The 16,035-nt window shown below is 39.9% G+C and overlaps 3 protein-coding genes across 3 annotated transcripts in view; 2 read left to right on the top strand and 1 right to left on the bottom strand.

The window, feature by feature from the left end:
• LOC103516174 overlaps positions 1-2,522 on the top strand; it is a 6,453-nt gene extending 3,931 nt beyond the window's left edge. Inside the window, exons 4-6 of the mRNA XM_026828651.1 lie at positions 967-1,240; positions 1,730-1,869; positions 2,443-2,522. Coding sequence (XP_026684452.1) covers positions 967-1,240; positions 1,730-1,869; positions 2,443-2,522 — 494 coding nt within the window. The remainder of the gene's footprint in view (positions 1-966; positions 1,241-1,729; positions 1,870-2,442) is intronic.
• A 1,429-nt stretch (positions 2,523-3,951) lies between these two features.
• On the bottom strand, positions 3,952-8,395 carry LOC113470310 (salivary glue protein Sgs-3-like). Its single transcript, XM_026828652.1, has 4 exons — positions 8,315-8,395; positions 8,062-8,126; positions 4,577-4,673; positions 3,952-4,391 (listed from the first exon to the last, which is right to left on the bottom strand). Exons 1-4 carry the CDS (start codon positions 8,393-8,395, stop codon positions 3,978-3,980), a joined length of 657 nt encoding a protein of 218 aa, XP_026684453.1. The 3' UTR covers positions 3,952-3,977.
• Positions 8,396-11,078: 2,683 nt separating this feature from the next.
• LOC103516182 (laminin subunit alpha) overlaps positions 11,079-16,035 on the top strand; it is a 69,830-nt gene continuing 64,873 nt past the window's right edge. Inside the window, exons 1-6 of the mRNA XM_026828653.1 lie at positions 11,079-11,089; positions 12,371-12,592; positions 12,858-12,966; positions 14,337-14,507; positions 15,009-15,222; positions 15,628-15,837. Coding sequence (XP_026684454.1) covers positions 11,079-11,089; positions 12,371-12,592; positions 12,858-12,966; positions 14,337-14,507; positions 15,009-15,222; positions 15,628-15,837 — 937 coding nt within the window. The remainder of the gene's footprint in view (positions 11,090-12,370; positions 12,593-12,857; positions 12,967-14,336; positions 14,508-15,008; positions 15,223-15,627; positions 15,838-16,035) is intronic.

Raw genomic sequence — 16,035 nt, forward strand, 5'->3', positions numbered from 1 at the left:
GAAGGTATTCATTTTATTTACATAATAACATTTTTACCCTAAATAAGGGAATATATACTCATTTTTTATTTATTTATTTTTATAAATTACAGTAGAGAGTAGCACCAGTTTTACAGAGGAAGTGTTGGGTGTACGAAGATTACATCGGTCTAAAGCCAATGAAATTAAATTAAAAATGAAAAATATCTAAAAATGTCAAAGAATATTTCCATGACTGTCCAATTCCTTCACAGATTACAGAAGTCCAGGGCATTAACATCAACAGTAGTGGAGTACCTGCGGATCTTTTAATACAGCTAGCAAACCTGCAGTCTGCCCTGGATAGTCAAAACATAGGAGACATTTTGACCACGATGAGAGATGACAACTCCAACTCTACCAGTCTAACTAAAGGTAAGAACTAAGAACCTCGTAAAAACAATCGGTGGTTGGGTTGAAGTTGAAGACCTGCTTTAAGAAAATGCTGACGTTTTAAATGTCAGCCCCAATAGCCTAGTGGTGACTGCGTCCGCCTTGCACGCGGGAGACCCGGGTTTGATTCCCGGCGGGGCTCGAAAAACTTGTTACAAATGATTTATTCAATGATTGGCTGTTGCCGAGTCCATTCCTTCATGAGAAAAATGAATAGCTATGCAATTTAAACAATACGTGGGTGTGTATACAAAGAATTGTGATATTTTAGGAAAATAGTGGAAAGTAAAAGAAAAAAAATCTGTTCTGTTTTTGGTTATCATTATTTGGTTAAGTTCGATGGAGCGCGCAGCGGTTGGCGGCATTTTGACCGCTTTTTGGCGGTTAGCGCTTTTCGACCGCTTACGGGTAAAAGTCGTGTAACGTTCCTACCAGTTTTTTACTTTCCTTTCACATGGGTGCATTTTTTCTTCTTCGATTATTCCTATTTTTCTCAGACCTTTTTTACTTATTTTTTTTTTTTTCTCATTAAAAAAATTTCATCCTTTTTCGCAGGCATCGAGTTCATCCTATCGAATCCAAACCTCATAAAACAGCTGGGCGAGCTACAAACCAAATTCTCACTTAATCAAATCAAAGACCTCGAGAACATCGTCGAGAGTTCTCTCTCGTCCAAATCGTCACCTCCACCGGCACGTCCGTGTACACCTCCACGAGAACCACCTTCAGTGGAGGTGGAGAGTAAGAAGTCGCATCCCTCGCAGCTCCTGGCTGAGGAGAGCGAATTTGAGAAGTTCCTGCGAGAGAACGAACGGAGCGTGTCGAAAAGGTGAGATAATTACACAATTAATATATTTGAAAATAACTTTAAACCTTTGTTGTTAAGGTGTGTCACACATAGTCGACCGGCCGTCGAGCGATGTCGACTGAACTGTCCATACTGGATCGATAACATAAATAGTTTTTCCTCGTCGGTCGACTAAGTTTGGACACACCTTTACAGTTCCCTCTGTCAAATATCTTCAACAGTAATGTAATTTTTTTTCTCCTAGGAATCGTGAGCGACATGTGGACGAGGTTGATCTTCGATCCCCCGAACAGGACGTGGACCTTCGAACCCAGGACTCCGACTTGAGAGCCAAGGACTACGACCTGCGCTCCATTCACCTTCCCCACCACAATACCAGTATGGGTGAGTGTAGTTTTTTATTTCATTTTTATTCATAGTTTCTCCTCGTCGATCGACTAAGTTTGGACACACCTTTACAGTTCCCTCGGTCAAATATCTTCAACAGTAATGTAATTTTTTTTCTCCTAGGAATCGTGAGCGACATGTGGACGAGGTTGATCTTCGATCCCCCGAACAGGACGTGGACCTTCGAACCCAGGACTCTGACTTGAGAGCCAAGGACTACGACCTGCGCTCCATTCACCTTCCCCACCACAATACCAGTATGGGTGAGTGTAGTTTTTTATTTCATTTTTATTTTTAATCAAGTTTCCATTTATTAATATTACAACATAACAAATCATAAAAAAAAATCATCTAAATTGTGTACCTATCCATAAAAGAAAAGCTTGTGCCACGCATGAGGATGAATTATTTCTGGTCAGCTCCCATGGTGTAGTGGTCACAGCGCTCGCCTTGCACACGGGAGACCCGGGTTCGATTCCCGGCAAGGTCAAAAAATTTGAAAAAAAAAGTAAAAAAAAAATCATGCTAATGATTGATTCCGTGACTGGCTGTTCTACTCAGTGAGGAAAATGAGTAGCTACATATCAATGCGCATAGCGACTGGTGCCAGCATTTTAGGTAAACATTGGCTTTGGTATTATTGAGATATTTGGAAACTCCTATAATGCTGCAGTGAGCACCAAGATTGTGATATACATACATAATAACACAAAGAAACGGTATTTATTTATTTTACTTCCCTCAGTTACTGTACAATTTTACTTTCCTATGTATCTACTTGTGTCGTTTTTCAATTTTCAATGGTCTCAATTTAATGTTCAAAATTATTTCTACAGGTACCCGTAGTAATACAAGCTCTAGCAGTGCTGACGTCACAACATCACATATTAGTTCCAAATTCAACCTGGACGACTGATAAGGAATACTTAGGCCCCTAATGGATATTTTGGTTACAATCATTGTTTAAACATCGACAAAATCGAAGCTTTGCTTCATGGAGGCTAGGCTACCCATAAACTTTTAAATAATTTATATTTGTAAATAAATGTTTTTTTTTTCTTCATATAAAACATTAACCTTTTTTCTATATTTCTAAATTTATTTTCAAAGTAGTGAACTTTTGTCGTGTGTTAGATTTAACACGTCTATTTCGACGTACCTAACGTTGACCTTGGACCATTGAACCAAAACTACTACTCCAGAAACAATTTGGTACATCTCGCCTAAGTAGAAACATTGGAAAACCATTGTATGACTTTTACGGTACTCCAGAAACAATTTGGTACATCTCGCCTAAGTAGAAACATTGGAAAACCATTGTATGACTTTTACATGTGATATGACTTTCACGTGCTCGCCTAAGTAGAAACCTTGGAAAACCATTGTATGACTTTTACATGTGATATGACTTTCACGTCAAAACAGCTGAAGTGTGATGTTGCTATCAAGAACAAGCCACAAGAACAAATTTTCAAAGATGCATTTTACTTTAGAACAAAATATTGCATGTAAATAAGGACGGAAAGTTATTAGAGACGTTTGGCCTAATAAATTCTGGGCTAGAATTCACTCATCTGTAGTTCCAGCAATGTGTCGTACAATACTGCAGTGACAATCTTTGCATGTATCCATGGGTTCCTAATATATCCCTATCTCTGTACAATAATGTGACAGAAAGTGGCCTGGGTGTCGACGTAACAGACATGTTGATGTTAATATACGCTGTTTACCTACATTCTGATGGCATAACCAAGAGAGACGTTTGGCCTAATAAATTCTGGGCTAGAATTCACTCATCCGTAGTTCCAGCAATGTGGTGTCGTACGTACAATACTGCAGTGACAATCTTTGCATGTATCCATGGGTTCCTAATATTATATCCCTATCTCTGTACAATGTCATAACTCCATGAGAATAGTCACATGGTTATCCAGAGTTCCCAGGGTGTGCTTCTTGCTTCTCTTGCTCCGGACATCCGAATATACCACAGATAATAGAATTAACAAATTCTGGGCTAGAATTCACTCATCCGTAGTTCCAGCAATGTGTCGTACAATACTGCAGTGACAATCTTTGCATGTATCCATGGGTTCCTAATATATCCCTATCTCTGTACAATTAAATTCTGGGCTAGAATTCACTCATCCGTAGTTCCAGCAATGTGTCGTACAACACTGCAGTGACAATCTTTGCATGTATCCATGGGTTCCTAATATATCCCTATCTCTGTACAATGTCATAACTTCATGAGACTAGTCACATGGTTATCCAGAGTTCCCAGGGTGTGCTTCTTGCTTCTCTTGCTCCGGACATCCGAATATACCACAGATAATAGAATTAAAGTCATAACTCCATGAGAATAGTCACATGGTTATCCAGAGTTCCCAGGGTGTGCTTCTTGATTCTCTTGCTCCGGACATCCGAATATACCACAGATAATAGAATTAAGGAAAGAACCTGGTGTAGTTATGAGTGGCGGGGGAGTTGTAGTCAGAACTTGAAACATATGAGGTCTCGTTCTAATCTGATTGCCATGTTCTCTAATATATTTGTCAATGAATGCCTGGGACCAATAGTACCTTTCTTCTGCGGGTAAATTACCCTCTGGGTTTATTGTACTGGTAGGACTTGTAGTTGTACTAGGTTCTGGGGTAGTTGTTGTTGTAGTGGTTGTTGTTGGTTTTTCTGTAGTTGTTGCAAGAGTAGTGGTTGTTGGTTTTTCTGTAGTTGTTGCAAGAGTAGTGGTTGTTGGTTTTTCTGTAGTTGTTGCAGGAGTAGTGGTTGTTGGACCACTTCAAGCTATTTAGCTTAGTTTTTGTGAAGCAATAAGTTCGCTATTCAAGTGCTATTTGTCTAAGTCCAGACCAACACCTTTGCGGGTAAATTACCCTCTGGGTTTATTGTACTGGTAGGACTTGTAGTTGTACTAGGTTCTGGGGTAGTTGTAGTTGTTGTAGTGGTTGTTGTTGTTGGTTTTTCTGTAGTTGTTGCAGGAGTAGTGGTTGTTGGTTTTTCTGTAGTTGTTGCAGGAGTAGTGGTTGTTGGTTTCTCTGATGTTTCGAAAAGTCTGTATTGTTAAAGAGGTAAATATTTTGTCCCAGAGCCAAGTGCCCCCAAACCTGTCCTGATATCTGCCTATATCTTTACCTATCTACCTAATTATCATCATCACATCTCACTTGTACAAATAACTGGGTCGATGTTTTTGCATTCATCAAATTACTCCAGTTCCAATAAATTTCTAGGGGAAATTAATGAAGGTTAGTTTTTTTTCTGGTTAAAAATTCGATGCATCAATATTAACTCTCATTCGATTCCTGGTGGAGTCGACATTTTTAAAAACAGGAAGGAAAAAAAGGATTTTTTTTTTTAATCTTTTTTGTTTATTATGTCTACATATTTATCGATATTATTATTTTCATAGTGGATCAGCAAATATAAATCAGCTATAGGTATCTTCCAGTGTACATAGGTGAGTTAGATAGCTACTTGATACCATGTACACTCAGAGTCAGCAAAAAAGTATAAAGATATTTTTTTACACTGTTTACCAAGCGGTTCGAGTATGTGTACATTAGGTCTGTGGTTATGGTTATACAGGCTTCCACAATCCAAATACACATACAATCATCACTCATCATACTCATACACCTATTGATAAGAATTTCCATGTCTCGAAGATTCGAACCACCAACCTCTAGGTCCGAAGTCCATTGCGTTAACCAGTGAGGTTGCTCACAGGCGGTATTGTATGCAAGTTTTAATTGTGCACCATTCAAGTATCATAATACTTGAGCTCCATAATAACAATAATCATTACTCGTACTTCTGGTCATGGGGTTTTGTGTTTTAATGACCCTTTTGTCCATAGCTCTGTGTAATACTGAGCAGTCTCTTGAGAACATTACCAAGGTACCTACCTGGTTTATAGCATAGGTAGCTGCTAAGAGTTATTATTGAGTGGTAGTTATTTATTAAAGAACTTTATAGAGGGAGCTCCAACAGCTAAGGTCTTATCGTCCCGAAAGCGAAGAGAGAAGGAGGACAGGATAGGAGAAAGTCAGCCGTTCCGAGAACGACCCTTATCTGTTTAGAACAAAGTTCACCCTGGGTGGGAATCGAACCCGCGATCTAGCGCGTACAAGGCAGGCGTGCTACCTTCTAACGTAACTATTAAGAAACTAATAGTAGTTGGTTTGTAAGTCATTGGATACATAAGCGGGAAGACGACTGTGCTTCAAACCCCAGCAGTGACTTCAATTAAAGTGTTGAAAAAAATACCTCTTCTAACAAAACTTTGATCTTGATTCGTGAGTTTCCTCCGATTTCTTCTGTATGTCCTATGGACAATGTAATTTAAATAAGAGTATTCCCACTACACGACATGATTTCTTCGAACGACACAAACCAGCTCTAAAGCCAAGAGATTACATTCCATAGTATTCCGGGTTCGATTCCCGCAGCGACGCATAGCTAGAAGATAAAGCATAGAGGAGTTCCATCTCATAAACATTTCATTCCTCACACAGCGCACAATAATTCCTGGAATTTCCATTCATGTTTCAAGATTTCAATACAAATCATAAACATCTGGACTGCACTTGTTTATATTATGTGCGCCGTGCGGCCCCCATTTTGAACACCCCTCGTCTTCTCCCACTTAGATAAGCATGACCATAGGGTGAGTGTAAAGTTCCGAACCCTTAACATCACATTGAGTGTGAAGTTCCGAACCCTTAACATCACATTGGGTGTGAAGTTCCGAACCCTTAACATAGCGAGGAGGAGCTTTTTCCCAAGAAAAGGCATTAGAGATATAAGCTCAAATATCTTTTTTATTCTTAGGTCATAGGTCATCGGGACCAGCTCCTCAATTGTCATCACGCCTGCCGGCCCTGGTTTTAGTGATACATGAAAAAATGTGACCTTTCACTTTGCTTTTTTCTTAGAACAATTCCATCTTGAGCTCATAAGCTTAGAGCTAAATCCTCCTCGTCTAAAGCCAAAGTTTGTGTCGACTGAGGAGGAAACAACTCAGGTCTATAGCAATTGATTTTTTCTTAGGTCGCTTCTTTTTTGGTCGAGAAGAGAGATGAGATTTTTGTAGGAAAGGAAGAGATTGAAAGTCCACGGAGTGTGAGAAACAGAGGTAGGCCCAGGAAAAATATGAAAAAAATACTTTGCTTTTTTCTTGGAACAATTCCATCTCGAGCTCATAAGCTTAGAGCTAAATCTAGAGATAAAGTTTGTGTCGACTGAGGAGGAAACAGCTCAGGTCTATAGCAATTGATTTTGTCTTAGATCGCTTCTTTAATTTCGGTCGAGAAGAGAGATGAGATTTTTGTAGGAAAGGAAGAGATTGAAAGTCCACGGAGTGTGAGAAACAGAGGTAGGCCCAGGAAAAATTGGGCGAGGGATATACGGACGACGGGTAACACGAGAACGAATTTCAAAATAGAGTCGATTGGAAAAGGCCCGTAAAAAGCCTTTTTTTTTCTTTTTGAAAACCAAGCAAAGTTTTATTTATAAAATTTACACCTGTTCTGTAGTTCTGTATCAAATACCTACATGAGACCGTTTAGACTGCTGTGGTAAAGTGACTTCTTATCAATTTTGCAGAACAAAATTTCCTGATAAGATTGATTCTCCTATGGAAGCGGGTGCAAGTGTTAACAAGATCAATCTGCTAAGCACTACTACTAGCTTATGGGTGCGTCTGATCTAAATCAATGTAGAGAAACTCCGTGTCTACACGAAACTGTCAATTTTGCAGGACAAAATTTCCTGATAAGATTGATTCTCCTATGGAAGCGGGTGCAAGTGTTTACAAGATCAATCTGCTAAGCACTACTACTAGCTTATGGGTGCGTCTGATCTAAATCAATGTAGAGAAACTCCGTGTCTACACGAAACTTGTAGATTGTAACCACTTCCAATACGATTGCATTAATACGTATCGGTCTGTCAGATGGTCTGAACTAGAGTGACAGACATTATACGCAAAGCTTTGACAAGTTAAATGCATCAGTTCCCGATGTATCACTACGTTGAGCTACGATGCGCGTGGTTGGTATCCAGATGGAACCCCTGGACATCAATCACTGAGGCTGGGTGAGGTTAGTGTGAGGCGGGTAGCTTGTCTCTTGTCTCCAAATACAGGGCAAAACCCCCCCCCCCCCCCCTCTGTCAGACGGTCTGAACGAGAGTGGCAGACATTATACGCAAAGCTTTGACAAGTTAAATGCATCAGTTCCCTACGTTGAGCTACGATGCGCGTGGTTGGTATCCAGATGGAACCCCTGGACATCAATCACTCAGGCTGGGTGAGGTTAATGTGAGGCGGGTAGCTTGTCTCTTGTCTCCGAATACAGGGCGAAACCCCCCGTCACTAAAAACTGAAGTAGTTGTTCAGGGACGTAAACCCTTATCAACCAATGAACGTACATAATACGTACGCAAGGTGTCTATCTAGTTCTAGTAGGGAAACGATACTAGATCCTTGGGGAATAGAAGCTTCTCTCTTACCTTATAGAAATAATTGTTAATAGTTCCATACAACATGGATGCCAACACAAGAAGAAATCCCAGAATTTTCGGGTCGTACATTTTTTATTGAAAGATGTCAGTTGGAAATGGACAGTTAATTTGATACTATCAAATGATGGATTCGAGTCAAGACATGATGTCAATCGATAGGAATTCTCTTACCTTATAGAAATAATTGTTAATAGTTCCATACAACATGGATGCCAACACAAGAAGAAATCCCAGGATTTTCGGGTCGTACATTTTGATTGAAAGATGTCAGTTGGAAATGGACAGTTAATTTGATACTATCAAATGATGGATTCGAGTCAAGACATGATGTCAATCGATAGGAAGGGCAAATGTGACAGAAAGTGGCCTGGGTGTCGACGTAACAGACATGTTGATGTTAATATACGCTGTTTACCTACATTCTGATGGCATAACCAAATGAAAATGGTTTCAGGAATTTCAGAAAATTATCTTTGAAATGATTTTTGAGTACTCAGTTTGGTAACGTGAGTTGCCACTTCAAGCTATTTAGCTTAGTTTTTGTGAAGCATTGAGTTCGCTATTCAAGTGCTATTTGTCTAAGTCCAGACCAACACCTTGATTTAAGACAGCAAACTATCGCGCATTTTCTAAAGTGTTGCTATGTTTCGAAAAGTCTGTATTGTTAAAGAGGTAAATATTTTGTCCCAGAGCCAAGTGCCCCCAAACCTGTCCTGATATCTGCCTATATCTTTACCTATCTACCTAATTATCATCATCACATCTCACTTGTACAAATAACTGGGTCGATGTTTTTGCATTCATCAAATTACTCCAGTTCCAATAAATTTCTAGGGGAAATTAATGAAGGTTAGTTTTTTTTCTGGTTAAAAATTCGATGCATCAATATTAACTCTCATTCGATTCCTGGTGGAGTCGACATTTTTAAAAACAGGAAGGAAAAAAAGGATTTTTTTTTTAATCTTTTTTGTTTATTATGTCTACATATTTATCGATATTATTATTTTCATAGTGGATCAGCAAATATAAATCAGCTATAGGTATCTTCCAGTGTACAATTGTACATAGGTGAGTTACATAGCCACTTGATACAATGTACACTCAGAGTCAGCAAAAAAGAATAAAGATATTTTTTTACACTGTTTACCAAGCGGTTCGAGTATGTGTACATTAGGTCTGTGGTTATGGTTATACAGGCTTCCACAATCCAGATACACATACAATCATCACTCATCATACTCATACACCTATTGATAAGAATTTCCAGTCTCGAAGATTCGAACCACCAACCTCTAGGTCCGAAGTCCATTGCGTTAACCAGTGAGGTTGCTCACAGGCGGTATTGTATGCAAGTTTTAATTGTGCACCATTCAAGTATCATAATACTTGAGCTCCATAATAATAATAATCATTACTCGTACTTCTGGTCATGGGGTTTTGTGTTTTAATGACGCTTTTGTCCAGAGCTCTGTGTTTGATACTGAGCAGTCTCTTGAGAACATTACCAAGGTACCTACCTGGTTTATAGCATAGGTAGCTGCTAAGAGTTATTATTGAGTGGTAGTTTAGTACTCTGTGTAGTTGAAGTTAATGATGTTGTACTCGTGGATGGAGATGTAGTATTAGTAGATGAAGGTGATGTTGGTGGAGGTTTGGTCTCAACTGATGGGCTTGTAGACGACGCATGCGTAGACTCTATCATTGTAGCAGTTGTGAGGGGAGCAATGATTGTACTGGATGCAAGGTTAGTAGTTGATGTAAGTGTGTCTCTAAAAGTAAAAAGAGAAGATGAACTTTTTCAAGGTTTGATAGAGGGAGCTCCAACAGCTAAGGTCTTATCGTCCCGAAAGCGAAGAGAGAAGGAGGACAGGATAGGAGAAATCCAGCCGTTCCGAGAACGAACCCTTATCTGTTTAGAACAAAGTTCGCCCTGGGTGGGAATCGAACCCGCGATCTAGCGCGTACAAGGCATGCGTGCAACGAGCTCTGTGTTTAATACTGAGCAGTCTCTTGAGAACATTACCAAGGTACCTACCTGGTTTATAGCATAGGTAGCTACTAGCTACTAAGAGTTATTATTGAGTGGTAGTTATTTATTAAAGAACTTTATAGAGGGAGCTCCAACAGCTAAGGTCTTATCGTCCCGAAAGCGATGCGTGCAACCGACCCCGCATAAGCGGGAAATGGTGAAGGAAAAGAAGAAGAAGAAGTAGTCGGTTTGTAAGTCATTGGATACATAAGCGGGAAGACGACTGTGGTTCAAATCCCAGCAGTGACATAAATTAAAGTGTTGGAACAGGATAGGCGAAAGTCAGCCGTTCCGAGAACGACCCTTATCTGTTTAGAACAAAGTTCGCCCTGGGTGGGAATCAAACCCGCGATCTAGCGCGTACAAGGGAAGCATGCCACCTTCCAAGGTAACTATTAAGAAACTAATAGCTAATAGTAGTCGGTTTGTAAGTCATTGGATACATAAGCGGGAAGACGACTGTGGTTCAAATCCCAGCAGTGACATAAATTAAAGTGTTGGAAAAAATACCTCTTCTAACAAAACTTTGATCTTGATTCGTGAGTTTCCTCCGATTTCTTCTGGATGTCCTATGGACAATGTAATTTAAATAAGAGTATTCCCACTACACGACATGATTTTATCGAACGACACAAACTAGCTCTAAAGCCAAGAGATTACATTCCATAGTATTCCGGGTTCGATTCCCGCAGCGACGCATAGCTTAGATTGCTTAGAAGATAAAGCATAGAGGAGTTCCATCTCATAAACATTTCATTCCTCACACAGCGCACAATAATTCCTGGAATTTCCATTCATGTTTCGAGATTTCAATACAAATCATAAACATCTGGACTGCACTTGTTTATATGTGCGCCGTGCGGCCCCCATTTTGAACACCCCTCGTCTTCTCCCACTTAGATAAGCATGACCATAAGGTGAGTGTGAAGTTCCGAACCCTTAACATCACATTGAGTGTGAAGTTCCGAACCCTTAACATCACATTGGGTGTGAAGTTCCGAACCCTTAACATAGAGCATGCTACCTTCCAAGGTAACTATTAAGAAACTAATAGTAGTCGGTTTGTAAGTCATTGAATACAAACATAAGCGGGAAGACGACTGTGGTTCAAATCCCAGCAGTGACATAGATATATAAATTAAAGTGTTGAAAAAAATACCTCTTCTAACAAAACTTTGCTCTTGATTCGTGAGTTTCCTCCGATTTTTTCTGGATGTCCTATAGACAATGTAATTTAAATAAGAGTACAGTACACGACATGATTTTTTCGAACGAGAAGACCGCGCATCAGAAGGTTCATGAGAAACACAAAAAATTATTCAATATGAAAGGAGAAATGATATTGAGCATATTTAAAACAACCAGTCATTCTGCCAGTCTAGTTAGCTTGAAGAGTAGGGCGTCTGCCTTGTAACCGCTAGGGCACGTGTTCGATTCCGAATGAATAAGATTATTTCTCGGAACGGCTGGCTTTTTTCTTTCGGCTGCCTTTCGGGACGATAAGACCACAGCAGTTACCAAACCTGTATGATAGCAGTTACCAAACCCTCTATCAAACCTGTATGATTGTTCTATCAACTCTTTGTTATTTTTACTTTGGTAATATCGCCAGTGGTCGCTACTCGATTGAAGTAGCCTTTACGAGGCTGAATACACACCGTTTTCCTAGCACAGAGCAGAAAAAACTTCGACTCTGACGGGAATCAAACCCGGGATCTCCGATATGCAAATCTAGTATGATATCCAACTGTTCACTTCGAGGTTCTTGAAAAGAACAAATAACAGATTTTATAGTAGGAGCATAATGTTTTCATTTAGATTTTAGATGTTTGATTCCCTTCCCTGTTTTACAAAGACCCAACTATCCAAAGATTTCATTAGCTTCAATATGTAGTAGCACACGTGGTAACCATGTGTTGTGTAGTTTTATCCCGAGATACGGGGCAACCCAACTCATTGTCTTAAACATAGTCATAAACAAATCGTATTGCTGTACTGTAATCATTTCTTTAGATAAAAGATATTTTGTGTTTACATAATTCAGAGTTAGGACTCATCGGGTCTCGAACTTTTTCTGCCACATACGGTCCGACTCTCTGACGGAGCGCGGTCTGTGAGATCTGGGTCTGTCAGACAGTCTGAGCGTAAGTTTCATACATTCAAGTATCACTGTTTTACCTCGTCTGTCTGAGCGTAAGTTTCATACATTCAAGTATCACTGTTTCACCTCGTCTGTCTGAGCGAAAGTTTCATACATTCAAGTATCACTGTTTCACCTCGTCTGTTTCACAGGAGTTTCACGTCGCGTATGTTCTGATCAAGATGGGTAACTCTCCTAGACCTGCTGTATGGGCATTAGAACGATCTGCTGATAATGGAGTAACCTATTCACCATGGCAATACTTTGCTAGTACTGCTACGTAAGTATTTACTTTGCTTGGAGTTCGTGGGTTCGATTCCCGCCTGGGTTCCCAAACAGATAATGTTTGTCCTCGGATCTCGGATCGACTAACGTTTTCCCATTTTTATTCTGTCTTCTTTCTCTCTTCGATTTCGGGATGGTAAGACCTTAGCCCTGGCAGTTATTTTCCTCTATGAAACATTTTTTTTTTCTTCCTTACACACCTCACTTTCTTAGATCGACGAGAACTTTCTGTCTAGCTATTTCTTACCGTGTGTCCCCAGGGATTGTGAATTGTACTTCGGATCGGAATCATTGAAGCCAATAACTCAAGATGACTCTGTTACTTGTACCACCCAGTATTCTAAGATTGTACCTTTGGAGGGAGGGGAGGTAAGATACAGTTTACTCTGCCATCTTGAATTATATTATAATTAATTAATTTTATTTATTTGTAATTTTATTTTACAAGTTTGAATTATATTATTATTCATTAATTTGTGTCGGAGGTTTTGAGTAATTTCTAATAATTATGTGAAAGTATCAGCTTTTTTTACCCTCTGCTAATCTTAGTTTTATATTGATGTCTAAACGAATTGATAAGATTATCTACTTTAAAGTAAGGTGATTAAAATGGGAAATAATGTGAGCCCAAATATATTTGGGGAATAATGTGAGCCCAATTTTTTCCCCTTTGAATCAAAGCGGTAATAGAATTTATGAAATCACCCAGCACCCAAGACCCAAGATAATTATGTTCGGAACCACTGATCACTTCAGGAAAAACCTATTCATATAAACTCCTGGAAACTATATAATTATGATTATGCAATGTGCTCATCACAATGTATGTCTCATTTCAGATTACCATTTCACTTCTGGATCATCGTCCATCCATGAAGAATTACCTTATTCGTTAGAATGTCGACCATCGCGTCCGTCGTGAGGACAAACCTCCTAAATTATCCTCAGGAATCTGAGTTCTGAGTCCATAGTGCATCCCTCATAGCCTGCAGAAAGTGATGCGTAACCAGTCGGTCACCCATTCTGGTATTCATCACGGTGAATAGTGCTTAACTCCAGTGTTCTGAACTGATGGTGGTAAAGAGGTACCTAATAATCACTTTATTCAGAGAAACATACCTAGACTGAATCGGGATTACTGAATTAGGCCTCTTTCTCAAACCATGCGGTTAAAACATTAAATCCTCATCCTATAGTACACATACCTATTCAATATTTATTTTATTGTACAAAATTACCCGAGGGTGTTTACAATTTGGCTTAAATCTAAATCTACATCTAAACTACATAGGGGTAGGGGGGATATATATTTATATAAAAAATTTATATAAAACCTAGATTGGCTGCCGTGGCCACTCTAAGTATTAAAGTATGTTTCCCATCAGATGGATCATACAGAAGGTCCCAACTTCAATGCCTGTCATCGGCATTAACTGAAAATTTGCACTCACCTTTCAACTGCAACCATTTCTGATGAGGGACACATTATGTGTAATTTTCACATTGAATAACGTCCTCTAAAAATGGGAAATAATGTGAGCCCAAATATTTTTGGGGAATAATGTGAGCCCAATTTCTTTGGATCAAAGCGGTAATAGAATTATGAAATCACCCAGCACCAAGATAGGTTGGGAGCCACTGATCTGATCAATTCAGGAAAAACCTATTCATATAAACTCCTGGAAACTATATGATTATGATTATGCAATGTGCTCATCACAATGTATGACTCATTTCAGATTACCATTTCACTTCTGGATCATCGTCCATCCATGAAGAATTTCTTCAACTCTACTCGCCTACAGGAATGGACCAGAGCTACTAATGTTAGGCTACGTCTACTCAGGACTAAGAACTTGCTGGGACATCTGATGTCCATGGCGGATCAGGATCCTACTACTACCAGACGGGTAAGTAGAACCCAATACTTAAATCAGCGGTTCCCATTTTTTTTTTCCTACGCGGCCCCCTTTTTTCAATTGTGAAGGCTCCATGGCCCCTTTACTATATTTTATGTGACTCCACCTTACCAGAGAGCCATTTCTAGGCCCCCAAATTGGGAATCGCTGACTTAGATAATAAACACCTACTTTGAAGAAAGAAACCTACCTAGATGAAAGAAAACAAGAGAGATAAGTCTGGGGTTCAATTCCCACCCGGGGCTTTTTTTTTTATCCCCAACAGCTTAGAAGGTAGAGCGTCTGCCTTGCAAGCGCTAGATTTCGGGTTCGATTTCCGCCCGAGGTGGATTTTATCTTGAAGGGATAACGTTCGTTCTCGGAACGGCCGACTTTTTCCTTTCTTCCTTCTCTACGCTTTCGGGACGATAAGACCTTGGCAGTTACAGTTCCCTTTATGAATTTTGAAGAAAAAAATAATTACTTTTCAAATCCCCCCTCCTCCCCCTCCAGTACTTCTACTCAATCAAGGACATAAGTATAGGGGGTCGGTGTCGATGTAACGGGCATGCTGATGTGTGTGACATCCTGGACCCCGAGGATCCTTACCATAGGATCTGCCGCTGTCAACATAACACTTGTGGACATAACTGTGAAGTGTGTTGTCCTGGGTATGAACAGAAAGCATGGCGCCAGTCTCAGAGTAACAAACCGTTCTCCTGTGAACGTAAGTCACCTATCTTACTCCTCTCGAAGTATGAAAAATAATGGTAGCTACACACGATGAGTCAATTTTTTGAAAGTGTTTCACTGGCGTTTTTATATCGTAGCAATGAAACAACCTAGATTCATGTGATCTGTGTTGTACCATGAACATTCCATAGTATGTCCCTTATCGGATGGGCGGGAAGAGACAGAATACTTCCCATTCAGGTGCTGGGTCAATACGAGAACACCCGAAAGTAACCCGTTGAAATATTTGCGTTCGAAGTATGAGTGTATTTTTTTTCTTTTTTTTATGGTGGGATTCAAACCGCCGATCTTCTGCATGGCTACTAAGCGCGTTACCATTACCACTGGGCCAACTGTACCCTCATTCTATTCTATTATACTCTACTCTCTATTCCTCCAGCATGTAACTGTCACGGACATGCGGATAAGTGTGTGTACGACCCGATGGTAGATGAGAAGAGACTTAGTGTGGATATACAGGGTAACTACGAAGGTGGTGGTGTATGCCAGGAGTGTAGAGACAATACCGAGGGTATCAACTGTCACCAGCGTGTCGCCGGCTACTATCGACCTTACGGCAAACATCTCAATGAAACAGACGTGTGTCAACGTAAGTATCATCCGCCTTCTGTGGCTCTTTCTTTGAAATTTGGTTCCTTTCTGCATTATCCGTTCCGAGTTTGCCAGATGTTCTAAGAGCGATTTTTTTTTTTTTTTTTTTTTTTTTAGGATAAAGTTCGCCCCGCGGGGGAACCTTTTCGGTCAGCATAAGCGAACAGACCGAACATTCTCCGATTCACGCACCCAA

The sequence above is a fragment of the Diaphorina citri genome, unplaced genomic scaffold (assembly GCF_000475195.1).
Source record: "Diaphorina citri unplaced genomic scaffold, Diaci psyllid genome assembly version 1.1 scaffold1501, whole genome shotgun sequence".
In the NCBI taxonomy this organism is placed as follows: domain Eukaryota; kingdom Metazoa; phylum Arthropoda; class Insecta; order Hemiptera; family Psyllidae; genus Diaphorina; species Diaphorina citri.